Source organism: Aquila chrysaetos, chromosome 3 (assembly GCF_900496995.4).
Source record: "Aquila chrysaetos chrysaetos chromosome 3, bAquChr1.4, whole genome shotgun sequence".
Taxonomy (NCBI): Eukaryota; Metazoa; Chordata; class Aves; order Accipitriformes; family Accipitridae; genus Aquila; species Aquila chrysaetos.
In genome coordinates, this window is record NC_044006.1 from 21,076,818 (window position 1) to 21,103,525 (window position 26,708).

A 26,708-nucleotide genomic window follows, 5' to 3' on the forward strand; every position below is an offset into this window, starting at 1 on the left:
TCAGGAAAAAGCCAGAGGTAAACAACCATACTGTACTAATTTTTCAAGTCAAATTCATGTCTTAATTCCATAGGATTTCACAGACATAAGGATGGAGTAAAACTGAATGAGAAGCTTATCTTAGGAAGGGATCCTTATAGGTCCCTTCCAACTTGAGATATTCTGTTATGCTATCTATGAATCTTAATAATAAACACAATATTTGTCTAGGGCCTCAAAAGAAACATAAAGAAAGAAGCATTAAGAAGAAGAGGCAGGATATTCCAAAAGCTCCCAGCAGCTTTATGACCAGCAGAGTTTGAAAGAGCGGCTTTCCAACCAGCTGGGTTCCTTTACAGGTACCCACCTGGCAGAAGGCCATGGCCTCTGTAAGCTCTGCACCCACCACGAGTGACGCAGCTGCCCAGAGCGAGCTCCAGTGGGAAGATGCCGCCACCCCAGTGCCGGGCTGCAGGCTGTGCCCCACTCTCACGCCGGGATGGGACGACAGCAGTGAGCACACCGTGGGAGGCGTGCCCGGGGAGAGGAACTCCTCCGCTTAGTGACAGGGCTTGGGGAGGAGCCAAGTGGGTTGAGGAGTATCAGGGAGTGCAAGAGAGAGAGAGACACTACCAGAATCGCACCCTACCTTCCCTGGGACAGGCATGACAGGCAGGCAGGACGTGCAATACGGAGGATTCCCTATCCTCTCTCTGCCTGGCTGAACGCGGTGACTCAAGGGATAGGGGACAATGGTGACAAGTTCCTGCCTGGAGCAGCAAGCACGTCTCCTCTGAGACTGCCCACCTTCCCAGCTGCCCTGGCATAATAGGTACGAGGCTCTGCAAGTGGAACCGAACAATGACGAGGATGATGGCTCATCCAGCTTGGAGGTGTCGCTGAGGTTAAGTCGGCCTACGCCCTGTGTCAAAACTGCTTCCATAAAGAAAAAAATGGGTCATTGTCATAGAAGACTCCTTCTGAAGGGACCAGAAGGCCCCATATGCAGACCAGACCCACTTTTCGGGAAGTCTGATGCCTCCCTGGGGCCCAGGTTAAAGATGTGAAGAGAAAGCTTCCTACCCTGATACAGCCCTCAGATTATTATCCATTATTGATTTTTCAGGGAGGCAGCGATGAAGTTGCAACAAGAAGTCCGAGGGCAATCAAGAGAGACTTCGGGGCTTTGGGATGACTGGTTAAGGGATCAGGAGCACAGGTAGTGTTCTCCTCTAGCTTTCCAGTTGCAGGGAATGATGAGGGAAGAAACAGGAAGAGCCAGCAGATCAATACCTGGCTCCAAGCCTGATGTCACCAGCAGAATTTGGGTTTTTTTGATCATGGGTTGGTTTACATGGCACCAGGCCTGCTGGCAACAGGCAGGGTACAAAGGGGGAAAAGGATCTTTGCACGGGAGTTAGCAGGGCTCATTGAAAGAGCTTTAGACTAGATGTGCAGGGGGAAAGGGAGAAAACCAGGCTTGCTAGAGATATGCCTGGGGTTGGCACACTGATGTTTAAGGGACGGTGTGCCAGCAAGGTCCTTTGCTCTGCCATCTCAGTGGAGGTAGGGGATGGAGATCCATGCGGCAGCAAAGACGCACGGGTTATTGATGTGTTGGAAACCACTGAAGCACCTGAGAATGGTCACATAGGAATTAGGGCTTCTCCCCCCAAAAAGGTGGCAATATCAATAGCCCAACTAAAGTGCATCTACACCAATGCACGCAGCATGGACAACAAACAGGAGGAGCTGGAAGCCATTGTGCAGCAGGAAAACTATGATATACTTGCCGTCACAGAAACATGGTGGGATGACTTGCACAACTGGAGTGCTCCAATGGATGGCTATAAACTCTTCAGAAGGGATAGGCAAGGAAGGAGAGGTGGCGGGGTAGCCCTGTATGTTAGGGAGTGCTTTGATTGTCTAGAGCTTGATGATGTTGAGAGTTTATGGGCAAGAATCAGGGGACAGGCCAACAAGGCAGATATTGTGGTGGGAGTCTGTTATAGACCACCCAACCAGGATGAAGAGGCAGACAAAATATTCTATAAGCAGCTGGGAGAAGTCTCACAATCGCTAGCCCTTGATCTTGTGGGGGACTTCAACTTACCAAATGTCTGCTGGAAATACAATACATCAGAGAGGAAACAGTCTAGGAGGTTCCTGGAGTGTGTGGAAGATAACTTCCTCACACAGCTGGTGAGGGAGCCAACTAGGGAAGGCGTCCCACTGGACCTGTTGTTTGCGAACAGGGAAGGACTTGTGGGTGATGTGATGGTTGGAGGCTGTCTTGGGCATAGCAATCACAAAATGATAGAGTTTTTGATTCTTGGAGAAGGTGGGGGGGGAGGTCAGCAGAACTGCTACCTTGGACTTCCAGAGGGCAGAATTTGGCCTGTTGAGGAACCTGGCTGACAGGGTCCCTTGGGAAGCAGTCCTGAAGGGCAAAGGAGTCCAGGAAGGCTGGGCATTCTTCAAGAAGGAAATCTTAAAGGTGCAGGAGCAGGCTGTCCCCATGTGCCGAAAGATGAGCCGGTGGGGAAGAAGTCTGGCCTGGCTGAACAGAGAGCTTTGGCTGGAACTCAGGAAAAAAAGGAGAGTTTATGACCTTTGGAAGAAGGGGCAGGCCACTCAGGAGGACTACAAGGATGTCATGAGGTTATGCAGGGAGAAAATTAGAAGGGCCAAATCCTAGCTAGAACTTAATCTGGCTACTGCTATAAAAGACAATGAAAAATGTTTCTATAAATACATTAGCAACGAAAAGAGGGCTAAGGAGAATCTCCATCCTTGACTGGATGCGGGGGGAAACATAGTGACAAAGGCTGAAGAAAAGGCTGAGGTAGTTAATGCTTTCTTTGCCTCAGTCTTTAATGGTAACACCAGTTGTTCTCAGGGTACCCAGCCCCCTGAGCTGGAAGACAGGGACAGGGAGCAGAATGAAGCCCCCATAATCCAAGGGGAAATGGTTAGCAACCTACTAGACCAATTGTATGGCCAACTGTATGAGGTTCAACAAGGCTAAGTGCCAGGTCCTGCACTTGGATCACAACAACCCCATGCAATGCTACAGGCTTGGGGAAGAGTGGCTGGAAAGCTGCCCGGCAGAAAAGGACCTGGGGTGTTTGTCGATAGCCAGCTGAATATGAGCCAGCAGTGTGACCAAGTGGCCAAGAAGGCCAGTAGCATTCTGGCTTGTATCAGAAACAGTGTGGCCAGCAGGACTAGGGCAGTGATTGTTCCCCTGTACTCGGCACTGGTGAGGCCGCACCTCGAGTACTGTGTTCAGTTTTGGGCCCCTCACTACAGGAAAGATGTTGGGGTGCTGGAGCGTGTCCAGAGAAGGGCAACAAAGCTGGTGAAGGGTCTGGAGCACAAGTCTTATGAGGAGTGGCTGAGGGAACTGGGGTTGTTTAGCCTGGAGAAAAGGAGGCTGAGGGGAGACCTTATTGCTCTCTACAACTACCTGAAGGGGGGTTGTAGCAAGGTGGGGGTCGGTCTCTTCTCCCAAGTAACAAGCAACAGGATGAGAGGAAATGGCCTCAGAAATGGCCTCAAGTTGCGCCAGGGGAGGTTTAGATTGGATATTAGGAAAAAATTCTTCACTGAAAGGCTTGTCAAGCATTGGAATGGGCTGCCCAAGGAAGTGGTTGAGTCACCATCCCTGGAGGTATTTAAAAGATGTGTAGATGTGGCACATAGGGACATGGTTTAGGGGTGGACTTGGCAGTGCTATGTTAACGGTTGGACTCGATGATCTTAAAGGTCTTTTCCAACCTAAACGATTATATAATTCTATAAAATTTTAAACTATGTTCAAGATCCAGAGGTCCAGAATGTAGTTACAAAGTCAAAGGTTTTCTTGATTTATTCTGAAAACTCCATTCCTGAGCATCCTGAATCACAGCAAATGCTACTGTACAATTTTGGGAATAGGAGTGAAATCTGACCAACCCAGATTTGATAAACTGGGTTTAAATTAAGTACTGTCCATAAAACACTCTCGAGCTGAAAGAGCACTAAGTGCTAAGTATTGATTACCACTTGTCCTGTACTATATTTATCAAATGAACCAAACTGATGGAATCATCTGATGGGCTCATTATTTATTATGCACTTTTACACAAAAATATAATAGAGAAGCTTAATGGCATGGCTTGAAATTACTTAGATCCAGACCCTGTGACTCACTCATATGTTAATGTACCCATGAAGTTAATGCAAATAAATGCAGAATTCCCACCAGGTTTGTAGTGTCCTTAAAAGGTGCTTTCACTTAATGGGAACTAAACAAGAAAATGGTGAGATTGTGGGACCTCTGTGAATCCGGTGCTTCTGCCTGCTCAGACCACAGCACGCTGCCTCATCTGCCAGCAGCAATGGAGAGGCTATACTCCCAAGACACAGATGGTCTGCATTTCAGCAACGACAACAAAATGTTCTTGGATTTCTCATCAGATATATGACATTTAATTAATCTTAATATTTTTGAATCATGAAGAATTAAAAGGTAAAAATCTGTGCTTTGTCTGAAAGGAGTACCACCTTTTCATGCTACAAGTTCAGACAGCGTTCAAATAGGACATGCACATACTCTACTCCAGGAAAAGCCCACCATACCTATGATTTGCAAACCTCAGGCACCAGGTTTTCTTCTTGATTCCTAAAAACTCAATAGCAGGTACCCAGATACTAGCATACGTAGATGGAAATATGCATCTGCTATGCACAGGAAATACAACTGTTCATGTAATTCACCATCTAGTGCAACCCATGGGGGTTGGACTAGGTGATCTCTGAAGGTCCCTTCCAGCCCAAACCATTCTGTGATTCTGTGCTATACCATACTCTGGCAAGTACCAGTACAGCCATTTATCATGGCACAACAAGAAGTACTGTGAACCCAATACAGTACTAGCTACCTGTTTTAGACAGTTTGCCGGTACTTCTGTTACTTGACGAGCTATCTCCTCTTGTCAGGACGGTTATCCCACCAAAACTGGCTGTCTTTGTTATGGCTGGCTTCAAATTTCGATTTGAGCTGTCCGAGTCTGTGCTGCTCCATGGCCTCTGGTGGTCTGTCCACTTCAATTCATTCTCCGTACTGCTCTGTCGACTGCCAGATGCTTTCCCCATGCTGTCTCTGTTACCCCTACGGATATCAGGAAACAAAGATTTATACACAAACAAAACCCTGTCAGGGCAGAGCCTATCTTTGGGTACCCTGCAGTGGGTAATAAAGAAAAAGGAAATACTTTGCATTTATGAAGGCATGCCTGAAGTAGAGGATTTGACCCCTGTATGCATTTGCCTTCAGCAAGTAATCACTGCTATACCCTTTTACATGCACGGCACTTAGCACTGCTCCACTTACACATACATCCTAAGAGCACTTCACCAGACAGGGCTGACGTAGCAATATTACACAGCACTGACGTAGCAGTTCTGTTGCCTGTAGACCAGTCTCTCCCCTCAGCAAACCCCTTGCTACCTCTCCCTTTGCTGTCCATCACCTGTAATGTTTTTCTCACTAACTTCACCCGCCCTCTACTTTTGCCTTCATATCCATCCTCCTTACTTCTATTGCACCTTGTCCCCACTCATCATCTGCTCTGTAAAGTCATCCAAAGCTCTCCCCTAAACATGTGTCCTCCCAGTGTGACCCCAAACACTTCAGTGCTAATGCTCCACTTAGATATCCACCAGTTGTTTGGTTTTTTTTTTCCCCTATGCATACAGTAATTGCAAAAATCTCTGGGTAGAGGCTGTCTGTCCTTGAACAGCTGCAGAGCACCCACAGTGTACTGTGAGTAACAACACAGTAAACTGTGAGCAGAATTTGGCTTATTTATGGTGAACTGCTTACAATGTGCTGCTAAAATGACAAAATCAACATGCCTACCACAGCTTAGTGCACCACGATCATCATCCCAAGTGATGCTAATAACACTACCTTTTGGAAGGCTTTTAGAAGATATTTTCCACCCCTCTGCCTTATTTTACAGTATAATACTTTGCAGGCTCAAAGCTCTTTCTACAAATCAAAAGGATGGGACTGTATCTTTTTTTTTTTTTTTTTTTGGTCCCCTTTCTCCTTGTGAACATGGCTCCTGCTTTTTATTTGGAGAACCTGCCGAGCTGTATCACTCGGGATGTGAAGGAGCAGCGTGTCAAAGATGGGATCAGGCTGGTGCGTTCCTTGCCTGGGATCAGAGCCTCTCACAGATGTGATCAGCAGTATTAACCTGTTGACCTTTGCTAGACCCAGACAGTGGGAAAGCATGAAGAGAAACAGCACAAAAGCAACAACATAAAAAAGGAAAAAGGTTTTAAAAAGAAATTGTCCTTAAGATTTAATTGGAAAGAAAAAAACCAAAAAAAGTATGTTATTTACAGACTCTTTTGCATTCTTGTGCTTAGAAATTAACAATTCTCTTATATTTATATTCTAGTGGAAAAGAGGGAGAGAAACAGAATGCTCTTGTATCCCAGTTATCTGTGCTTTAGCGTTACACAAAATTCCTTTTTGTTCCCCAAACCCAAACAGATATTTGTTATTAAAAGTGTCTAAGATGCCTCCTTACTCCTGCATGCCCAATCCAAGACTCTCAGATCATCAAGGCTAGCCCAAAGTGTGAAGAAAAGTTTGGTTGCCTGCTGCCTGTGGCCATGGGACACAGCTCCAGATGCTTCAGCACTGCTCCTTATCTGGTACAGTCTCGCCATCTCCTCCGTAGCTGCTGTGCTGACATGCGTAGTCAGCAACCACACGTCAAATAACCCCGCATCCTTTTCTCCTCGTAATGAAAAATTATGTAATACAGATGATATAGGTTTGAACTGACACAAACTATCACTGCCACATATGCAAACCACAATGCATACAGACATCCAGTGATCACCTTTCTTCTGCCTAACTATCCTCATGCCTTACTAGATGAAGGACATGCTTCTGAAAGCATCCATTACTTCTGCCTGCTCTGTTTAAGACTTGTGGCAGCTGATTGACTTTAAAAGCGGCGTGGCATGCTCAATTCTGGTTGATTTGAACTGAACCTGTGGGAGCTCATAGTGTGGGGAGATCGCCTTTCTGTCACCACCAGGTTGGATCTTCCACTGATCCAGTGTGTCAACTGATAAAAAAGTTCTCCATGAAAATATGGACTGACTCCTCCTGATTCCCTGTGGCTTAGGACACGATTTGGGATACATCTGAATGTTCTCTGGGCAGAAGGAATTGGAGTTTGGAAGACAAAGTTCACAGAGAAAAAGTTTCAAAACATTGTTGCTTTAGATAAGGGAACTTCAATCAGTTTCACTTTTTACTTCAGCTTTTAAGAAACCAACAAAAGGAAAAAAGGTCAGTCTGGGCACTAGTCTGTGAAACGTGTCTGTCATATACACTAGAGCAAAATGAACTTCTACCAGTCACAGTCACCCCCAAATTGTGGCAGTCCGAGCAGCTGGGCAGCTAAAAATCTCTTATGATTCCTGAGCCAATGATCCATAAAACCAAAGGAAAGGGTCCCATTGTGACCTCCCCATTCAGAGGGGGAGGGTGGGATGAGCAGGTTAAGAACTCTGTTCTCCATGCTCCTTTCCAACCAGAAAAATGACATACCCACACCCATCGAGGTCTCCCTCAGCGAGGAGACAGACAGTAACTCTCACTCAAGATTTTAGAAAATGAATATTAAATAAATTCATACAAACCTAAACAGCTGTCTTTTCTTATGAGTATCATTGCATATACTACTGTCTTCCAACAGCCTACTGAAAAATGAAAAGAAAGATTATGTAACAGACATGGTAATTCAAATTTATCTGATCTGTAAAGCTGTATTTAATTTCTAGCAACATCTTCCAACTTGCACTAGATTCATAGTTTAGAAAAAAAAAAACCAAGGCTAAAATTGCCCCCCCTCCCTCTCCCATAACTGTGCACAGTCAAGTGAATATAAGAAATGTCAGCCAGGGAGGCTGAAGGCCATTTGACATTTCCTGTTACTGAGCAAGGTAATTCTCAGAAGCCAAGGAACCACATATCTACATCCAAAAGAAAATTCATAAAAATATCACCCAATAAGAACATAAAAAATGCAAGCCAGCAAAATACTGCATATATAATTTTAAGCACTTGCTAAGTCGCTTGGAAGTCTCTGCAGCTCAGAGAAGTGCTCAGGTTCTCTGATGAAAAAGAAAGGCAAAGCACTTAAACACATACCTATCTTTCAACACAGCAAATCAACAAGATTGCTTATGTGCACAGAGCTAAGTACGAGTTTAAGTGCTTCACCTGATCAAAGGCTGTAAGGCATGCAGCAAGAAAAAGCAGCATTCTGAGGAACACAGCTGAAGTCTCCCTCCTGACAACAACAGTAGAGGCAGTAACAGAAGCCCAGTTTCCAACCTGGCCTTTTACTGGTCTCCACTTGGGTATGCACCCTCACACCAGGAAAGCTGGTCGGCCAGCTCATGGGTTCGAGCAAAGCGAACCATGTGCAAACACCAGAACTGGCCACATTCTCCTGCACGCAGGTGTGGGATTGAATGCATACACCAACAGAAGCCTGGCTATGAAGTTCGTGGTTTATCCCATCCCCACCCTACCCTCAGCAGTGCAGCATCTGAGCACTTTCCATACTGACCTGGGAACATGAATAACTAATGTCATGTTTATTGTCCCAATCTCTCCAGAGAGGAAAAAGTAGGTTTATGGGACCATCTGCTTTTTGCTTTTCGGGTTCCTCTGTTGCAATTTTGATTTATTTTGATAAAACCTATCTCTGTAGTCACGATACAGAAGCAGCAGCTGAGGAAATATCCTTGGCTCTCAGAATACAGGGTGGTTAGATGACAGTGGCCATTACCTCCTGAGAGCCTTCCCTCATTCCACTTACAGGACTGTCCATCGGAAGAGCTGGTTTGTGCCATTACTGTGGCGTCATTTTCTACAGGAACAGCCTTACCCATAAATGCATCTGACAGATGTAAGGATGGACAGAGATAGAAATACTGTGAAAGATAACATCCCTTTCTTCAGTTTTAAAACCGACACAGGACAGACTTGGGCTACCACTGCTCAAATACTCACCAGTGAAATTCCCAGTGTTTTGGTTAAAATCCTTAACTGCCAAAAAGGTGCACAATTTCTAAGATTTTCAACACAGTTAAGCTAATTTATGGCTGCTATGGAGCTAACACTTCATATTCTGTAGATCTTAAACACAGGTTCTTCTTCCCTTTGCTTTAAGTGGATTTATTACAATAAAAAGAACATCCACAAGAACTATGACACAGTAATGCAAAGTAACAGTTGGCTGAGGTATCATCATTTCATTACTACAACGCAGCAGTAAAGCAGGTCTGGTCTGGGGGACTCGGGACTGTTCACAAACACCAAGTGAAGGCAGCGCTGCCACTCAGTCCCGCAAGGGAGCAGGTTAAACAACAGAAACACAAGTGTGGGGTTTCATAAATACCATCATCCAGCCACTGCTAGAGTGCTTTTTAAAGATCAATAAGTTAAATTCTAAAAGCACTCCAGAGACAGATTGGTCATTTGAAATGAAACTTTAGGTGGGCTCCCCCCCTCCCTCCCACAATCTGCTTTTTAAACTGAAATGCAAGGTCTTGGGAAAGCAGCAGCAACATCTTGTCTGCTCAGATACAATACTGCAAGGCAATCTCTTTCCCCCCCCTTAAAGCACAAAACCACTACAGATAATATGGATTACAAATTTGCTCAACCGTCTTCGTGTTAGGATAAACAACTATAGAACTACAGATAGACAAAATAATAAGAGAAACAGCTAAGTTTAACAAAAAAAAAAAAAAAAAAAAAGCTATTTTTTACCTGTTTTCCACAAAAAGGTTTTCCTGGGAGCAAACTGACTGAAAAATAAAAAAGGCATTGTATCAGACGTTCTAGATATGCTCTGCTGTTCCAATTCCTTCCTTGATTTTAGAATTACCTCCCCTGTTCAGGCTTAAGGGGATTTCAATTCATGCATCATTTGCATTTGCAGAAGACAAGAGGGAAAAAAGGTCAAGAATAAGGTCAGGCCAGTAAAATAAATTCCATGCATTACAATACATTGCCAACGAGGGGATCTCAGTTTGGAAACAAACTGAAACTTCCCAGTCCTGAGATCAGAAAAAGGTACTATGTGCAAAATACTGGCAATTCGAAGGGGAAGAACATTTTTCCTACATAATGTAAGGTTCCACTGGTCTGCCCTACCACCTCAAAATAAGATTGCAGAATAGGACAGAGCTGCAGGTAGGAAGGACAAACAGGAGGAAAGCATGCAGAATTGACAAAGTTCTTCAAAGGGAGAGAAGATACTGCAGTACTTAGAAATACTGTGTGATTTCACATTTTACAGTTGGAGAGGAAACAGTCATACCCGCATTAAGATGTAAAATGATGATAATCATCTTAATAATAATATTAACAACAATAATAGTCTATTGCAAAAAGGTTCTCTGCTGGAGGACTTAGATCCCGAGAAAGGTGAAGGGCTTGGAAGAAATAAATCCTATGGGCAAGTGTATAGTTCTTTTAGCATTACTTAATTTTTTATGCAGAGAAATGAAGCTGTGCTCAATTTCCCATGAATAATTCTCCCTCTTTGATTTTTTTCATTTCCCTCTTATTTTATGTTCACTACACATAAGTGCCTCATAGCTGTCACTGGATTATATCTCCATGAGGTACAGAAGAAAGGATAGTCAGTACTTGCACTGAATTTAAACAAAAGGCAGGCAAAGGGAGGAGGGCACCTGAGATCATGCCCATTACTTCTGTAACAATGGGACTCAGCTCAAAGAATAATGCAATGCCATCATTAGCTATGTCAAATTTTAATGGTATGGGATATACACGGATTTGGGATGTTTCTGTTTTGAAAAGGGTCAGCTAATGACCTACTCAAAGGGCGCTGGCCAACACCAGAAGCAACACCCTGCTCATTCCCAGTGCTCCAGCAGATGCATGGGCTAAGTTTTCCCTTGGCACTGCAGCCAGTGCCATCACATCAATTTACACAAGGAAGAAATTTAGCCCTGAGAAGGCAGTGTGGTTTCTCCTTGAAGCTGCAATTCACCTGCCCAGCATCCATATCGGGGAACATCTGACAGCTCCATGGGCTTCCCAGGCAAGCTCCCACCCTGCACTCCTACTAAACACACAAGGCTCCGGGCTGCATCAGTGGCAAGTGCGTCTCTCCTTAGCACAAAGCCTCAGGATATCAGGAGCAAGTTCTCCATTGCCAGGGACCAAATTCCCACCAGCTACAGCAGACCTAGGGTTTCACCCCAGGCGGAGAGGAGACACAAACTGTTCCACCTAAAACCACTGGGATCCTTTGTACAACTATGACACTGCCTCTTCTCTCATTTTATGTACTTTACTCACAAGGTTTCATTAACAAATGTGGCTGTGCAGACTTCAGCATAGTCTAACTACCTACAGGCATAGTGAAATCACCCCGTAGGCTTGTACAACCTCAGCTATGGGGCTGTGTCTTCACTTTGAGGTTCATGATAGGCATTTGTACACTGACTCCACTGCAGTCACATTGCCAAAGCAGCATTACAGCTACTCTTCCAGAATAAGTGAGTAAAAACCTTTGCTTAGACCAGAGTACTGGTCTGTGTCCCCACAAAGTTACAAAGCAAAAGGGCATGTACCTGTCTGGATTTTTTTATTTTATTTTTTCAAGTTTTTAAAGAGACCAGGGCACAAAGCAGAACAAATATCTGGGATTTATATTTATCAAGCAAGTGGAGACTCCTGCTCCTTTTTCAGTGTCTTGATGGGAACCACTATCAACTGTATTACAGACTTGAAGACAGAGTCTGTAATAACTCCATTTGTCTTCCTGACTGATGGTGCTGGCACAGAGCCACACAATCCCTGGAAACTATTTTTCAGTACAGGTGCGAGGCTGAGAAGACAGGCACACTTTATTATGTTATTCTTACTGTTAAAAATCAGATGGCTAAGCAGCTCTGGATAGCAATTTAGCTACTACAAGGTCAGGACTCACTTTGCTGATCTATAGCATCAATAATGGTCAATTTAAAGCACCAGGAAAGCTTAAGTACACAGCACAGCTGTTGTCAAAAATATTTTTAAAACACTTGGCTCTTGTATACTCAAAGACACTGACAACAAACCTACAAAAGGAAAAAAGTTATGTAAGATTACATACAAATCCGCCTCCTTGGAGACCTCTGCATGCAAGATTTCCATTAGCGTGCTCTGTATGATTAATTGTCATTTATGAAATGAGTATTTCATTCTTCAATTTCCCAGAACCTTTTAAAGTCTCAACTGGAAAACGTGCATCAGCTCTGCCAGTGCACTAGGTATACTGGGGGTTGCTGCTCTTGTTTTTAATTACATTAGCCAACCTAGATAACTATTAACATGCAGCAATATCCTGCAGTGGATACCATCAGGTAATCATTTTCATGTCGGTTAACAAGACATGATAGATCTCAGACTTCCAACTAATGGTTACTGCTTGATCTGCAGCCACAAGCAAAGGCTCTGTACAACAGTAGGGGAGTTTTAGTACCTACAGGTTTACGGTAGCCAACACAAGGCATGTCTTTGTTTTGGTTTCATTAATTTTAAACTCTCTTCTTCCTAATCTCTTCCTACTAGAAGAATAGGAGAGGCTGAAGCCACCTTTTCAAATATTTCTTTCACAACTCCCTTTAATCAGAGAGTGATAAAGATCCTCAGTGTTTTCTTAAATAGAGGAACCATGATTTATTTTATCTAAAGGATCTGGCTCTTCAGAATACACTCTTTACTCAAAAATAGCCATTACAATTAACAACAAAAAATAAAAAGCATGGTGTATTTCCTTTAATAAGTTCCATGTGTATCATGGGCAATTCTAGCATTTGTGTAAGTAATAAAACAACTACATTTTTTCAGTGAATACACAATGATTACTAGAGAATACATTTATGAACAATGGATGGTCCTTATGTGATTCTGGCTCATGAGGTTATACATTGCATTAACCTTGAAGAATGAAATTTCTCCCACATAATTTGATTGCTAGTCTTTAGAATCAGTTTTCTGCATGCTTAAAAGCCAAACATAGTGTACCATTTATGCATGTGTTTGAGATTCTCAATTATATCTTCAATTCAAATTAACACACAGGGAAAGAACAACATATACTTTTTTTTATTCTTTTAGATTGTTCTTTGTCTTTCTTGGACAATGACTTTTCAACCTGCTAAAAGCAACTAAAGCAGTTCAGACAAGAAACTTCTTTGCAAGACCCAGATATTCCAGGTCCTCTGCTCTAGTGCACCTGGTTGTAAAATTCATAAATTGTTGTAAAACTAAGTTTCCAATAAAAGCATGTTTTAAAAAAAGAAGGTTGTAGGCTTTGCAATTAAAAAATAACCTTGAAAATAGCTTTGAGCATAACAGAGCTCATACAGCACTGTTTTACTGTTAGCAGCCTGAAAAGTTTGAGGTGCACTTTGTAGTTCTTATTTCAGTGAGGTGGAACAATCACATTTATTAACTATTTATCTCTTCACCAATACTTTTATTAAGATATCACATTAACATGCTTTTCAATCCCTGCCACTTGCTATGACTCTACATGTGACAGGAGTCATTAAAACCTCCTGCTCCCCTTGTCAAAATTTATGATAGCCAACACAGCAGATGGAAAACTTGCCAGAAAGTGTAATTTAAACTGACTAATATCAGACTAATCATCATAAGTACTATCATAATGATGGCATTATTCATGAACATATTTATTTTTTTAAAACCTTCCCACTTGGAAACGAAGATACCTCGCGCACTAGAGTGCTGCAAAATCAAAGGAAGGACAAGCAAGCTTTCTGTTGGCTGGTTGTGGGGTCCTCGTTAAGACATTTTTCACAGCACTTGAAACATGCACTGAATTTTTGCCCCTGTAATCAGACTGCCTTTTTCCTCCTAAATTTTGTTCAAAGTTCTGACTCTTGGGCTGATATGTTATCCAAAGAGTTTTGGGTGCCTCACACACGTTTAGAGAGGGGGTGCTAGATGCAACAAGTTACAGCAGTACTCTTGACCTTCACGGCTGCCCTTTGGAGACCTCTCATGCAAGCTCTCTTCATGCATACTCCAATTAGAAGTGAAGTATCTATAATCCATTTGCTAAGGTTCATAAGCAAGGCACTGATAAAGGCTTGACTACAGCAGTGTAAGCAGTACAGAGATAATAAAAATACCACATGATTAATCCCTCCCTGTGTCTCTTTCTACATCTATAATTTGCAGGATGACAAGGCTTAGGTACCTACCTCAGAGAAACCTGGGGAGAATTGGATTAATTAACGATTGCAGAGGGCTTTAAAACTATAAAGTCTTACATGCAGTAAGTGGCTACCTATAATAGGAAGCCATTGCTCTCTTTCCTAAAACTAAAAAAAATAACATTGTCTACCACCACAACCACTGACATCATCCTAAAACCACTTCATGTCTGTGAGGAGTGCTCCACTCAAAGCAGCTCAGCTAAGACATATATTCCTGTTAATATTATTAGTACAGCTTGCTGAAATTCACTGCACTACGGTGCTCACTAACACCTGCAATAGCAGAGAGAGAGAGCAAATGAGTGGATATGAGAGAGAGAGGGAGAGATATCTAACATTGCTGATCTTTAAAAATGCTCACTCCCAATCCATTTAAAATGCCTGCCACAAACCACACTGTTACTTAGGTCTTGTCACTCGGAGATGCTAACCCAATGGACCACAACAACCTCCTGCTGTGGGCAATTAAAATGCTCACTGCTTGCCTGTCTTTAAAACTCAGGTATCTAAAGATAACAGCAGCAGCACATTGTGGAGCGAGTTTCAGCACACTTTTCCAGCCACCTCCACTTCCCAGCCTGGCATTTCTAGCTGCTGCTTGTGATAGAAACTGCATTATTTTGGCAACAACTTTCCATAGGGTATTTTTAAACAACATTTTGCCTCATTTGAAGTCTGCTTCAAAACCCAAAGATTATTTGGTTTTGCATAAGCTCCTTTGTCGTAAGCCAGAAACAGCAACTTTCATGTAGCAAACAGGTTGCAAAGAGGCTTTTGCAGCCCTTGAACAACTCAGTAACTCTACCATATATACTGTGACAGTATTTACATCAGACCCACAATGCTGAAAGCAAAACATAAACCAAAGGGCCTCTGCTTTTACTGGAATTGTCTCAGTTAAGAAAGAAAAAACGAGGCTAAAAACATTTAGATGTGGCAAGCTACTTATTGAAAAGTAAAATTACTTAATTACAAGTGAGACAACACACACCTTAAAACTACACAATGTATTCTGCTAAAGAAAAATAAGGTGGATGTGTGCAACTCCAAAACCAGAGCAAAATAAAAGGATATCTAAAATAATACTATTAGCCCTGCAACACATGAACAGTTTTAATTTAAAAGGACACTGCCAAATATGATTTTTAGGAATAGTTTTAATTGGGTTTATTCCCATATTCCTCTAAGTGGCAGAGCTCCCACTGAGATGTGAGATAAAACAATAAGATGTTGACTTTTTTCTTTTTTTCCCTTTAGGACCCCATTGTTACAGTATTATAGCAAATGATGATTTTCTTCCTTTTTCAGGAACATGAGGTATTGGTCACAGATGTTTCCTATTTAAATGTTTTCCTCTAGCAATATAGCTTGTTGTGCAAGTTCTGATTTTTTGGCAAAGGCAGGAATTATAATGCTTATTTCCTTTTATTCCTGTCAGAACAAAATCATCAACACTGTGACCAACTCTTTCTGATGGCAGAAATGCAGTTCCTTAATTGGTCATTTCAAAAACCCTGTGCAACGCCATGTTTAACCTCTGGCTTTTCTTTGTTCTTAGTATCTTAGTGCTACAGCACTGGCCCAAAGAAACAAGACTACTATGAGGCTCTGCAGAAGGACGCTTACAAAATTTGATCCAGCTTGAAACAAATATGAAATAACACAACTATTTAAAATTATTGAGAGTGTCCATTTAAATCACTGCTCTTTGGTTGGCAAAAGAGAAGGAAAAAAGAAGGAAACCTAGACCACACGAATATGAACATTCAAAGAAACAGGATAAGCACTCCCCAGACAACATGCTGGGCCCGATCTCTCCTCTACCCTTCTCCCTGCAACTCTCATCACCTTGCTCTCCAGAAGCCAGCCTCCACACCTCTCCAGCTCCTCTTGGACCCTCTGCGCCAATCGCCCTTCCCTGTCGCCTCCAGCTCCACAGAGCAAGTCCAGCTGCAGTGTTCGTGTCAGAGGGGGACAAGACTGTCTGACTACCGGCAAAGGTATGGCACTAAAGAGGCAATTAAAACAACTACTCACATCTTGTGCAAATATTCTCTCCCTCACTCTCTGATACTCCTCTTCTCTCTCTTCAATTGATTTACTTCGTCTGTCATCTCTAAATGGAAGAATTCTGTTTTGCTGAGCAGAAAGAAAACCAGGAGGGTTATATAAGTTGAGCTGTTAAAAACTGCCATTAAGTAACTGTCAGCTGAGAATAATAAATGTTCACTTAAACAAATGAAGCATGAATACGATAGCTGTCGTTCCTGCATGAAGCGCCCTGCGAGGCTGGGCACCTGAGGGTTTCCAGTTAGATACTGCATGTGGGTTTGTAGAGCGGGTGGCCGAAATGAGGTTTTCTGCACGGCTTTTGTGGACGCGCCGTCCTAAAATTGGGTGTTCTCACCCCAAGCCTAAGTGCCATCGCTCTCAACTGCTAAGATTTCTCGACTCTCCTACAGGCTGCGACGAGCAGGAGGGCAGGCAGCGCTGCGCTACCTACAAAATTGAGGAAGAAAAAAGGGAAACTAGGCTGCAAGAGCTAAACTGCAAACCCTAGTAGAAACCCCCCAGCCTACATATACAAGGAGAAGTCCCAAATATTTGGCACGACAGTTTTAACCATTTCCACACCATAATGAACCCTCGGACTTCAGTTTTGCTGGGAAACAAAGGGCCTCTCGGTAAACCACAGTGCAGGAAATGGCTGTGCCGCGGGAGGGAGGAGAGGAGAAGAGGACCTCCAGCAAGAAACACTTCATTGGCAATTGAGTTTCAAGTACTGCTCCTTCTCCCCCTGCACCCCAGCACCTAGTGAGATAGGTTATGCTGCTTTCCTTTGGCTGACCCCCATGTTCACCACACCCTGAAAATGCTTGGGGTTTGTTTTCGAAACCAACTCAGATGCAGCATAACTGGCAAGGCTACTATGTACAACTGAAAGTCAAGGAAAAAAAGGAGGGGAGGCAGGGAAGGGGAAAAAAGAAAGGAAAAAATCAGTCCTTTACTGAAAACATGAGGAGAGTGGCAATGAGAGACTCACTGGCAGGTCCCTCCACAAATATAACCTAAGCAAAGAAAACATACGCTGTCTTCTTACCTGTGAGAATTTTCTCATAAAAGCAATTCACGTCAGAACCCTTTTTAATTTTTTTTGTTAATGTATTCCACATACACAGCTTGTACTGGATTGAAACAGCACAACACCCGCTTTTAAAGGCAGCACAAACACACACATTTCCCTGGCGTTCCCCTACTCATCAGGCTCACCTACAGTAAGGTAGTGTTATGGGCACAGACAACACAGTGGGGGAACGTCTGCCACAGTACATGCACAACAAGCAAGTTACACAGACAGTAAAAGGTGGTAAGGGCACAGGAGGAGGGAGGGAACTAAAAGATGAAACTGTTTTATTTCTGGTCAAAACTTAATTTAGGATGGTTTAAAAAAAAAAAAAAAATCAGCCTGGCCTCACCATCACATGTTTGTTTGGGGCATTTTTTTTTTTTAATTTTTTTTTTTTCTTCTCTCCTTTTTGGGCTACATCAGTTTATCATCAGTCCATACTGATATTCAACTCTGAATGAGTACAACAGAAGGAGGAAGCTGTAGGGAGCGGAACAACTGCCATAGTTAGGCGAGACATTGAGAAATGCGATTGACACAGCCTTCCACGCAGCCCGGAGCCGCCGGCATTCCCCCTCCCATGGACATGCAGCAAGTCCTGCGCCAAGCAAACCACCCATGCAAACCCACACACTGCCACGGCTGAAGCAGCCACGCCGGGGCTCGATGCTACCCACGGTGGTACGTACGCCAAAGGAGGCGGGAAGGGGGGCAGGAGGGCAGGGGAGGAGGAGGAGAGCAACAACAAAAGAACAACAATAACATCAGTCAGCCCACCTTCAAAAACAGAACGAATTTCAGCAACTCTCGAACCGAGAACCAACCTGATTGTCTTCTTTATCAATACTAGAGTTATCTCGCTTCAAGATAAATCGCTTCTGGGATTCTTCACCTTTTTCATCTTTTAAATGTTCAGAAAACCTTTGCTCTGGTCTGCCAGCAAAGTAAAACATAGCAATAAAAAAATCTTTCTTTTGGTTTTGCTTTGATCTTTATTTCTCAGTGCTCTTTGTTTTCACAGAGGCATTCAGTGCAAAAGCAGTTAACATTTGTGGTCATGGCGAGACGCTGCCTATAGCTGTCTGAGGCTGCTGTATCGCTGCTAACTGTTATTGCTATAAATAGCTTTTGTTGTTGTTGTGTAGCAAGGAGCGGGAATCCAAAGTCTCAGTCACTGAAATATTTAGACTCTCCTCACTGTGACTGAAAGACAGGGAAAACAAATCAACATACTGTATGTTAATTTGCTTCCTTCAGTAGCTGTAACCTCCAGCAATGCTGCCACTTAGTGAAGCCTATCCACCTTTAAAAGTAAGGAAAAACTGATAGAAATCTTAAAAAAAACCCAACCAACCAAACAAACAAAAAACCCCCAAGAGTTTCCTCGCTCCTAATAAACAAAACCGGTAACGGGAGGAACTGATGGTGTTTTGCTTAAACAAAATATTATCTCATCACCATTAAGTGGGGAAAATACTCCAGAACAATCATAAAGCGTCAATTAGTTCACCGATGTAAACCCATCCAGCCATTTATTTATTTATTTTTAAAAGCCAAACCCCACTGGTTAAAGGCTCAACATTTTCAGGTCCGTAAGCTGGTAGGATGCTGTTCCACGTTCTCACCTTGTGCAAAAAGCAGCATCTCATGTCACCTCACCTTGTGCAAAAAGCAAATTTTAAGAAACTTCTCACGTCACTGAGCTGGTCACTGCCAATAAATAACACTCCAACCTGCACCACTCCCAGAACCAAACCCGTAATGTTTTAAGCCCCACTGATGTTGATAGGGTGGCCAATGGCCTTGACAACTGAGCTGGGATTCATACGCTGCTATCACCCAGTGGAGGGGCTGCTAACGCACAAGTTGTTTTTTAAAAGCAGTAATAATGCTGTGTCACACCGTGAGGTTTCTATCAGGGAACGCAAACCTTATACTCTATGCTGAAGGAGCTGCCACCTGCAGTACTGGTAGGAGATGCTCATGTCTAGAGACCTACATAAACAAGACGTGAAGTTTCCACTAACATTAATGGACCAACTGTGAAAAAATCAAAAGGTAGAATTTACAGAAGTCAGTGACTTTGTAAATAAATGTCCTCTACAAACTTTAAAACAAAAACCTCAGCTTCACCTTTTTTCAGAATGGAAAATTAAACCAGATGCGTAAATCAGCCACCATTTTGTTGTTATAGCATTCAGATTTGCACTTAAGTAATTAGCAATGGATTTCAAATCAAAATACAGCACATCTTCCTGCCATACTTACAGTCCATTACAATTCATTGTCAGATGTGCAGGAAATACTTGTAATGAACTGTTAGAAATACAATATGAAGAAACAGCAGCTCTCCTACCTCTCTTTTCTGTGTAAATTTGAAGGACTCCTACTTCTGCTTACAATTTGCATTTTTGTGACAAAGTGACAAAACATTCCGGCCCCATTTCCACAGATTTTGAGAATTCGAGAAACCTTTGTCCATCATCCGTAGGTGCTAGCACTAACGGATATAGGGCCCAACACATGAAAGTCAGCAGACTCTCTGGATGCCCTACTAGTCTTCTTTTGGGAAAGCCCAGAGGAACATGGCTCTCCTCACAGTTTTCTTACCTAATGGCTCATTAGTGATGTTTCCTCATAAACAGAAAGGCTACAAAGCCCCATTAATGGATTGCGAGGTAGGTTGTTCTGCCTTTGCTCCCATTAATGAGCACTGTGCCTGCACAGCCGGAAACAAAGATTCGTTCCCTCAAATATTCTGCTTTGACAGGACCAGCTGAGGAATGTTATTTTTCTGGTTTTACATCCTAAAGCACGAACAAAATTTATGCAATTGTGCTATCAGTGTAAAATGTATAGTTGTAAACTATGTGCTGAACATCTAATAAACTATATACTGAGCATAATAAATAACTGGGATTTTAAAATGCAGAGGAAAAAAAGTAATCAAAAATTAGAGAGAAAAAAAGCTTGAAAAAGCAATTTGGGAAAATGTCTTGTCCACCTACTAACTTATTTAAACAACAACATGGTTTTCATACTTCACAGCCTTATTTTAATTTTTTAATCCCTTTTTCACTTCATTTACTATTTACAAAATATTTCCATTTGTCAGAAGACAATAGGAGAAGCGTGAGATCAAGCCACGAGCCTAAACTAATGATCCGGTATGTGCCTGTTAATAAAATTAATCTACAAGCCCAGTAGGTGATTAATCTCCAGTTGTGAGAAGAAGTTTGCTTGGGCAGAGAGACTCTGCAAACATGCAGAGCATTATGGACCGCCGTGGTACTACCAGCACCGTGAGAAGGTCCCTCCCTCCCAGTCATCACTGCAACTCTAGGTCACCGTTAACAGTGAGGTTGCAAACAGCACGACCAGCTCAGTTAATACGGATGCAAAGCCTGAGGGAAGAGTGTCAGGTGAGAAATAGGATACCACAGCAACAATTATCTTCATGGACACCAACTTGCACGTCTCCCTCAAACATTAAAAATCAGAAAAGGATATTTAGTTGAAAGATATGTAAACTACCTATTTTAAAGAAGATATCAGAGTCCAGTGATATTTACACGTTTCTGTTTTTTTCTTCAATACTCTTTACTGCATTTTCTTTTTTTAACATCTGTTGCAAAAATGTATTATTAGTAGGATACAGATGGCAAACAATGTTTAAAACCAGTAAGTGGAACCAAATGCTCTAATCATAATCAATTGGGTAGAGAAGAGGTTGACTCTGCAAAGATTTGGGTCTAGTCCTCTGATGGAAGTCAGTGCAAGTTCCACATACACAGCTTTAAAGTTCCCTGTAACCATATAATGCATTTGCTAAAAGGAAGCAGAGACCTTGTGGTTACTCTGGGGAAATCTGTTGCATTAGTTTATGAATTTGCAGGTAAATCAACTGCTTAAAAATGGAAGAAAATAGTATGTAATTTTGAGTAAGATGCAGGATACTGTCAATATACTAATACAGTATATAGTTACAGTAATACAGCAGATACAGTCGATTCATCTCATGCGAGTCCTAAATTAATAACAATCACATTTACTTCTCTTCTGAGCTTTTTTAGCCCTGATACTGTCAGTAGTAGAGTCTGCACAATATACCAGATGGTGGTTGTGCATGCAAGGGAGGGAATTTATCAAGCTTATTTTCAGTACTGGCATAAATTAAGATCTTACTCGAGTCAAATCATGGTCTACAATCATTATTACAAACCCATTTAAAATCAGGAACTTATGCACTATAACCACTCTGGTTACCCAATTTACACCTTCAAATCCTAACCACACCTCAGTTTAATTTTAAGTGGTAAAAATGGGATTTGCGTAGCCTTTTTGAAGAGACACTGAGTACTTCTGAAGACCTTAACACTAACTCAAGTACTCTAACTGTTTATGGATCTTCTGCAAAAAAAAACCCAAACAAAACAACCTACAATACCTATCCTATATTGGTGGGTTGACCCTGGCCACACAGTACACCCATCTACGTGCTAACAACCATGTGCAAGGAAACAGACATGTAAACGTATGCTTACAAAGCGTGCTGCCCACCTGTATGACATTCAGTATTTCATTTAGCCCCCATGTCTGGAATCAGTGGATCACTCGAGAACATCAAACCCCACTACTCCAAAAAAAGCTTACTGAGGAAATACCAATTCCCTGTTAAATCAATGTGACTTTTGCAATTTGGGGACTGTACTGAGAAAAACAGAAAGTATGACCCAATTCTACCTTAAAGGCTCAGAAACCAACACATGGGGAGGGGGAAATCGCACAGGCTAAAAAACTGTAAAGTTTGAGGGGTGTGTTTGTTTTGTTTTTAATTAATATAACCTTTTGATCATCCATATTTTTCTTGCTTGACAGTATGGGTGGAAGCAAAACATCTGTGCTCTAAAAACATACCTTCACAAAAACACAATCGCATATGAACTCATTTAATATTTCCTAGAAGTTGTCAGGTAGCTCAGTTAGTCATCTTCCTGGCAATGTGTTTCAGAACAAAACACACAACGCATTTGCTCCTGCCCGGTAAAGCTTTTGATCAGGTGCTCTGACTGTTTAAGAGAAACTGGATCTCAGAATAAGTTAGTGCTCTTCGCTGCGCATCCTCAGGCAGCTGCGCAGCCCCCTTCTCAACCTGAGATCTGCCAGAAAGCGTAGGCCCTTTCAGCAGCCAAGACGGCCTCTCTTCTCCATCCTAGCAAGCCTAGCAAGGCAGCACCATGCTACTCAGGTAAGTGCTGGCAGGATACCTACAGGGAACCAGCTTCAGTAGGTGTCCTGCAGCACCCAAACCTTTCGCCATGAAAAGCTTCCCGAAACTCTCTGTGCATCTGCAGACTTCTGCAAAGTCTGCTCCCATCGCTCAAAATCTTTGGAAACCTTTTCCTAATCCATTTTCCTTCACAGTGAAAAGAGGGAGAGGATGGATTACAAAATAACTTTTTGGTGAGTGACTAGTTCACCCAATTGCCAGAACAGTATGTAACAGGCATCATTAAGCCTCCTATCCAGTGTTTTTCCCTGGTTCAGGAGCACTTCTACATACTTCACTGCAATATCAGGTCCAGACTGATGGAGAGCATTCAGGAAATACTGCTTTCGCCTTTCTAGCAGCTGTGCTCCTTCTCATGCAGCCAATGATCATTTCAACTCTTTCAGCCTCATTTTTGTGTTGGGAGATCGTTATAACGGTCACTTCGAGATATGGGTCAAGCTTCTTATTTCTGTGCTTAGAATACTTTCACTGGGAGGGTGACCAAGCACTGGCACAGGTTGCCCAGAGAGGTGGTGGAGTCTCCATCCTCGGGTTGGTCCTGGGCAACTGGCTCTAGGTGGTCCTGCTTAAGCAGGGCGGGTTGGACAAGTTGACCTCCAAAGGTCCCTTCCAACCTCAACCATGCTGTTATTTTATAAAACACCGAGTCAGATATATAGTAACAGATCCATAGCAGAACAAACCTCCACCACTAACTCTTTTAGATATTTTTTGTGTCTGCTTTTTCTTTTGCAAGTTGGCCATTATCATCTACCTCTCTCATTTTATAGTTACTTAAAAGCCATCTGCATCCCTACTTAAGCAAGGCCACAACAAAGACACTTTTCCCGACTCATTCCTTACAATGAAGCCTATATTTTGGAAATGGTAATGCTAGAATAAGCAGCAAAACATTTGTGTCAGAAAGCGGGAAAAAAACAGAAGTTAAGATTTTGATAGCAACATCCATTATAAGATTTTTTCCTATTATCATTACGGTGATTTTAATGTGAGCTACTTCCATTCACTTTAGTAGAGTTCCTCTCAATTTATCTCTGTATGACAGAAAACAGTGTTCACCCCTCAGGCATATTTTTTACATGGACTCTTTAAGGAGAAGTCCCTATTACGTGCTTATTCAATGCTTTTGATTCCAAGTCAACTATTGTAAGTAGTAATGGAAAAAGCCCAAGTACCTTAAACAGGTATTCAATATGTAATCAAATTACAGATTTTAGAAACATATTGCAGAGTGGTAATAGCTATCAGGATACACAGACTAAGGAAGTCATGGGGCATTTCCTTGCGTCTGCCATGTTTAGAGGTAAACTAATGCAGTTACATAGATCTCCATTTGCATGGGAGATAAGAAATGAAATACCAGGCGTGGGGCGGGGGGGGGGGAAATCTGCACTCATTTAAAATAAGTTAATTAGCTCTGAAATAACTGGCTAAGAAACAGGAAACACAGATACCACACCAAAAGGACAAATGGAAAGAGACAAGCATGAGCTTTGAATGTTATGGTTCTGAAAACTTAAGTCACTGTATTAGCAGAGCACACAAACAGTCTGGTATTGTCAGGGCTGACTTATATACAGCACATAAATCTTTATTATGAGGCATATGTTTCTGACAGCACCACAGTGCACAGGCTGTTGCAAGATGCCTTTCAAAAGAAGCAACAACCTCACCATGTGTGGAAAAGATGGGTTTCCCAGTACAGCGCCTGATGTAGTTAAAAAAAACAAACCCTAGCAAAGGCTGTAGCACAGGTCATCTGCAAAAGCCTCACAGGTAATGGAGAAGCAGCTGTCTGAAGGAATGCAGTATAGGAATGCGAGTTCAAAAGTGGAGATCGCTGCAGTGTGCAAGAGTCTAAAAAAGTGAACTTTGTATTTGCAACGCAGTGTTCATTTAATGCACATAATGGGGGACAGCATGTTAATACTCCTCTCCTGAATGAGTGACAACACAAAGTGAAAGATAAGTAGGGTAATGGGGCTAGGAACAGGCAAAACACCACCCCTGGGTACCCGCAGGATCATCATCTGGCAAACAAAACGAATACCTGATAAAGTGTTCTTACACAAGGATGCCATCAGGAGAGCAACAGGATGGTGAAAGAGGGGAAGAAGCACGGCTGCCGACAAGATTCAGAGAAGTTGTGAAGATTTAGGGCACTCTTATGCAGGTGTTCTGATGGTTTAATGGTGTTTTCCTGGTTTAATGGTGTTTTCCTGTTATTTGCACTTGTCTTTAATTAAACCAACTGCTCCGTCCAATATCACGTTGGCCTCTATTTTGAAGGCACGCTGTGACACAGTATGGTGGCCTTTCTTGCTTTGCTAGTTTGTGAATATCTACTACATCTGCCTGCTGTGCTTTTTTTGGTTTTATGCTGGAGGCTCTCCTAGGGCTCTGCATTACCGCTACAGTAAAACTACATAAGCATTACTGTTTCTTTGCTTTACCTTGCGGGCCAAAACTCTATTATCTGCAGTACAAATGACTGTTTTGATCATGGAGACATGGGAATGTATTCTGAGAGTTCGAGAACTTACAGAACTTGGAAGCAAATATCATCATTGTCAAAAGGCCCCAACTTAAAGACGAAAGGCAGAATTCCAGCCCTACAGGTTATATTTGATTAAATTATCTCAGAACAATGTTTTTCAAGAATGAGGGCCTGGAATTACAGCCTTCAAATAGGTTTTCTGTATTTAGGGGCTGATGGATGCTAAAACACAGTTTCAAAAAGTCAGAGTGGGAATTTAAATACAGATAATTGTTAAAGTACAGTGCAGTTATATTATCACAACTTAATACTTAAAACCACTCAAGATGGCACTTCAAGCATTTGAAGGTAAATGCCTCATTAACAGATTGCTGCTTTTATAGTATGAGTCACTAAGAACTTCTGTTATGATGATAAAAGCACATTAAAAGCCATCAAAAAAAAAAAAAATCAACCCCATAATAGACAGTTCCTTCAAGGTGCTGCCTTCTCTGTAGTACAGGGGGAAAAAAACCCTCTCAAATACCAAATGCTACATTTTTCCTGGTATATTCTCTAACATTTTTTTCAGAACAGCATCTGGACTCTAAACACATTCTGTATTTATTACTAAACAAGGATGTGAAAAGTCACAAGTTATTTTCGCAGGCATTCTCCCCCTCTAACTGGGGTTGCAGATAAGTCTGGCAGGACTGAAAGAAAGAGCCAGTAATGCCACATGGAAGCAACGTCTCCCCGCGTTTTTCGTTCAACAAGTGTGAGGTTTATTCCGTCACTCTTGCCCACCCTTCAAGATGCTCAGTTCTAGTACCCCAGCAGCACGATTGCAGTGGGGCTGGCACCAGGAGTGTTTTCCATTATGAAAACCATGATGAAGCTGAAGGCTGCAGGATGGATAGTGTCAATGTACACCAAATCTCTTCCGTGCCAAGTTATTCTGTGTGTGGACCAAGCACAGGGCCAGATCCTGAAGGCTTTCAAAGTAGACAGTATTTAAAGAACCTGATCTAATGTTGCGGTATCCTCGTACAAGTCATGACCCTCACAAGCTTTCCTAAAGCTTAATTCCAGAAAGTCATCCTGTTTTAATGTATGGATGAAAAACCCCAGTACATCTTGACTCCCCGGGAGTCTGTCTGAGTACAGGCTTCAATAGTTGGTCCACTATTTTGGGCCCAGAACATGGGAATCTAGCTCTGAACACAGGGGAGAAGCTGGCAGGCCAAGGCCACATGGAAACACCAGCTCTTCTGCTAGACGGGGCTGAAGTGCAACATGCACTCTCAGACAGGGACCACTTTAGGAGCTTCAAAATGCTCTGCTGTCCTCCTATGATCAAACTAAGATTATTTCTGTACCTGAGGAACCTGCTTCTCCTGCTCCCACTCTCCCGGATTGCATTTAGTTCTTGATATTCAGGATCTCTATTGGGACTGAACATCTTGCAGAGCGCCAAT

At 42.4% G+C, this 26,708-nt stretch overlaps 1 protein-coding gene across 28 annotated transcripts in view; it reads right to left on the reverse strand.

The window, feature by feature from the left end:
* The window catches only part of ARPP21 (cAMP regulated phosphoprotein 21), a 204,821-nt gene that overhangs the window by 62,996 nt on the left and 115,117 nt on the right, over positions 1–26,708 (reverse strand). For 15 of the 28 annotated variants that reach the window (XM_030009080.2, XM_030009074.2, XM_030009097.2 and 12 more), the window contains 5 exons: positions 18,286–18,394; positions 16,372–16,473; positions 9,839–9,876; positions 7,696–7,755; positions 4,902–5,134 (listed from right to left, as the gene is read on the reverse strand). In XM_030009080.2, coding sequence (XP_029864940.1) covers positions 4,902–5,134; positions 7,696–7,755; positions 9,839–9,876; positions 16,372–16,473; positions 18,286–18,394 — 542 coding nt within the window. The remainder of the gene's footprint in view (positions 1–4,901; positions 5,135–7,695; positions 7,756–9,838; positions 9,877–16,371; positions 16,474–18,285; positions 18,395–26,708) is intronic. The other 13 variants (XM_030009104.2, XM_030009099.2, XM_030009089.2 and 10 more) reach the window with 9 other exon arrangements.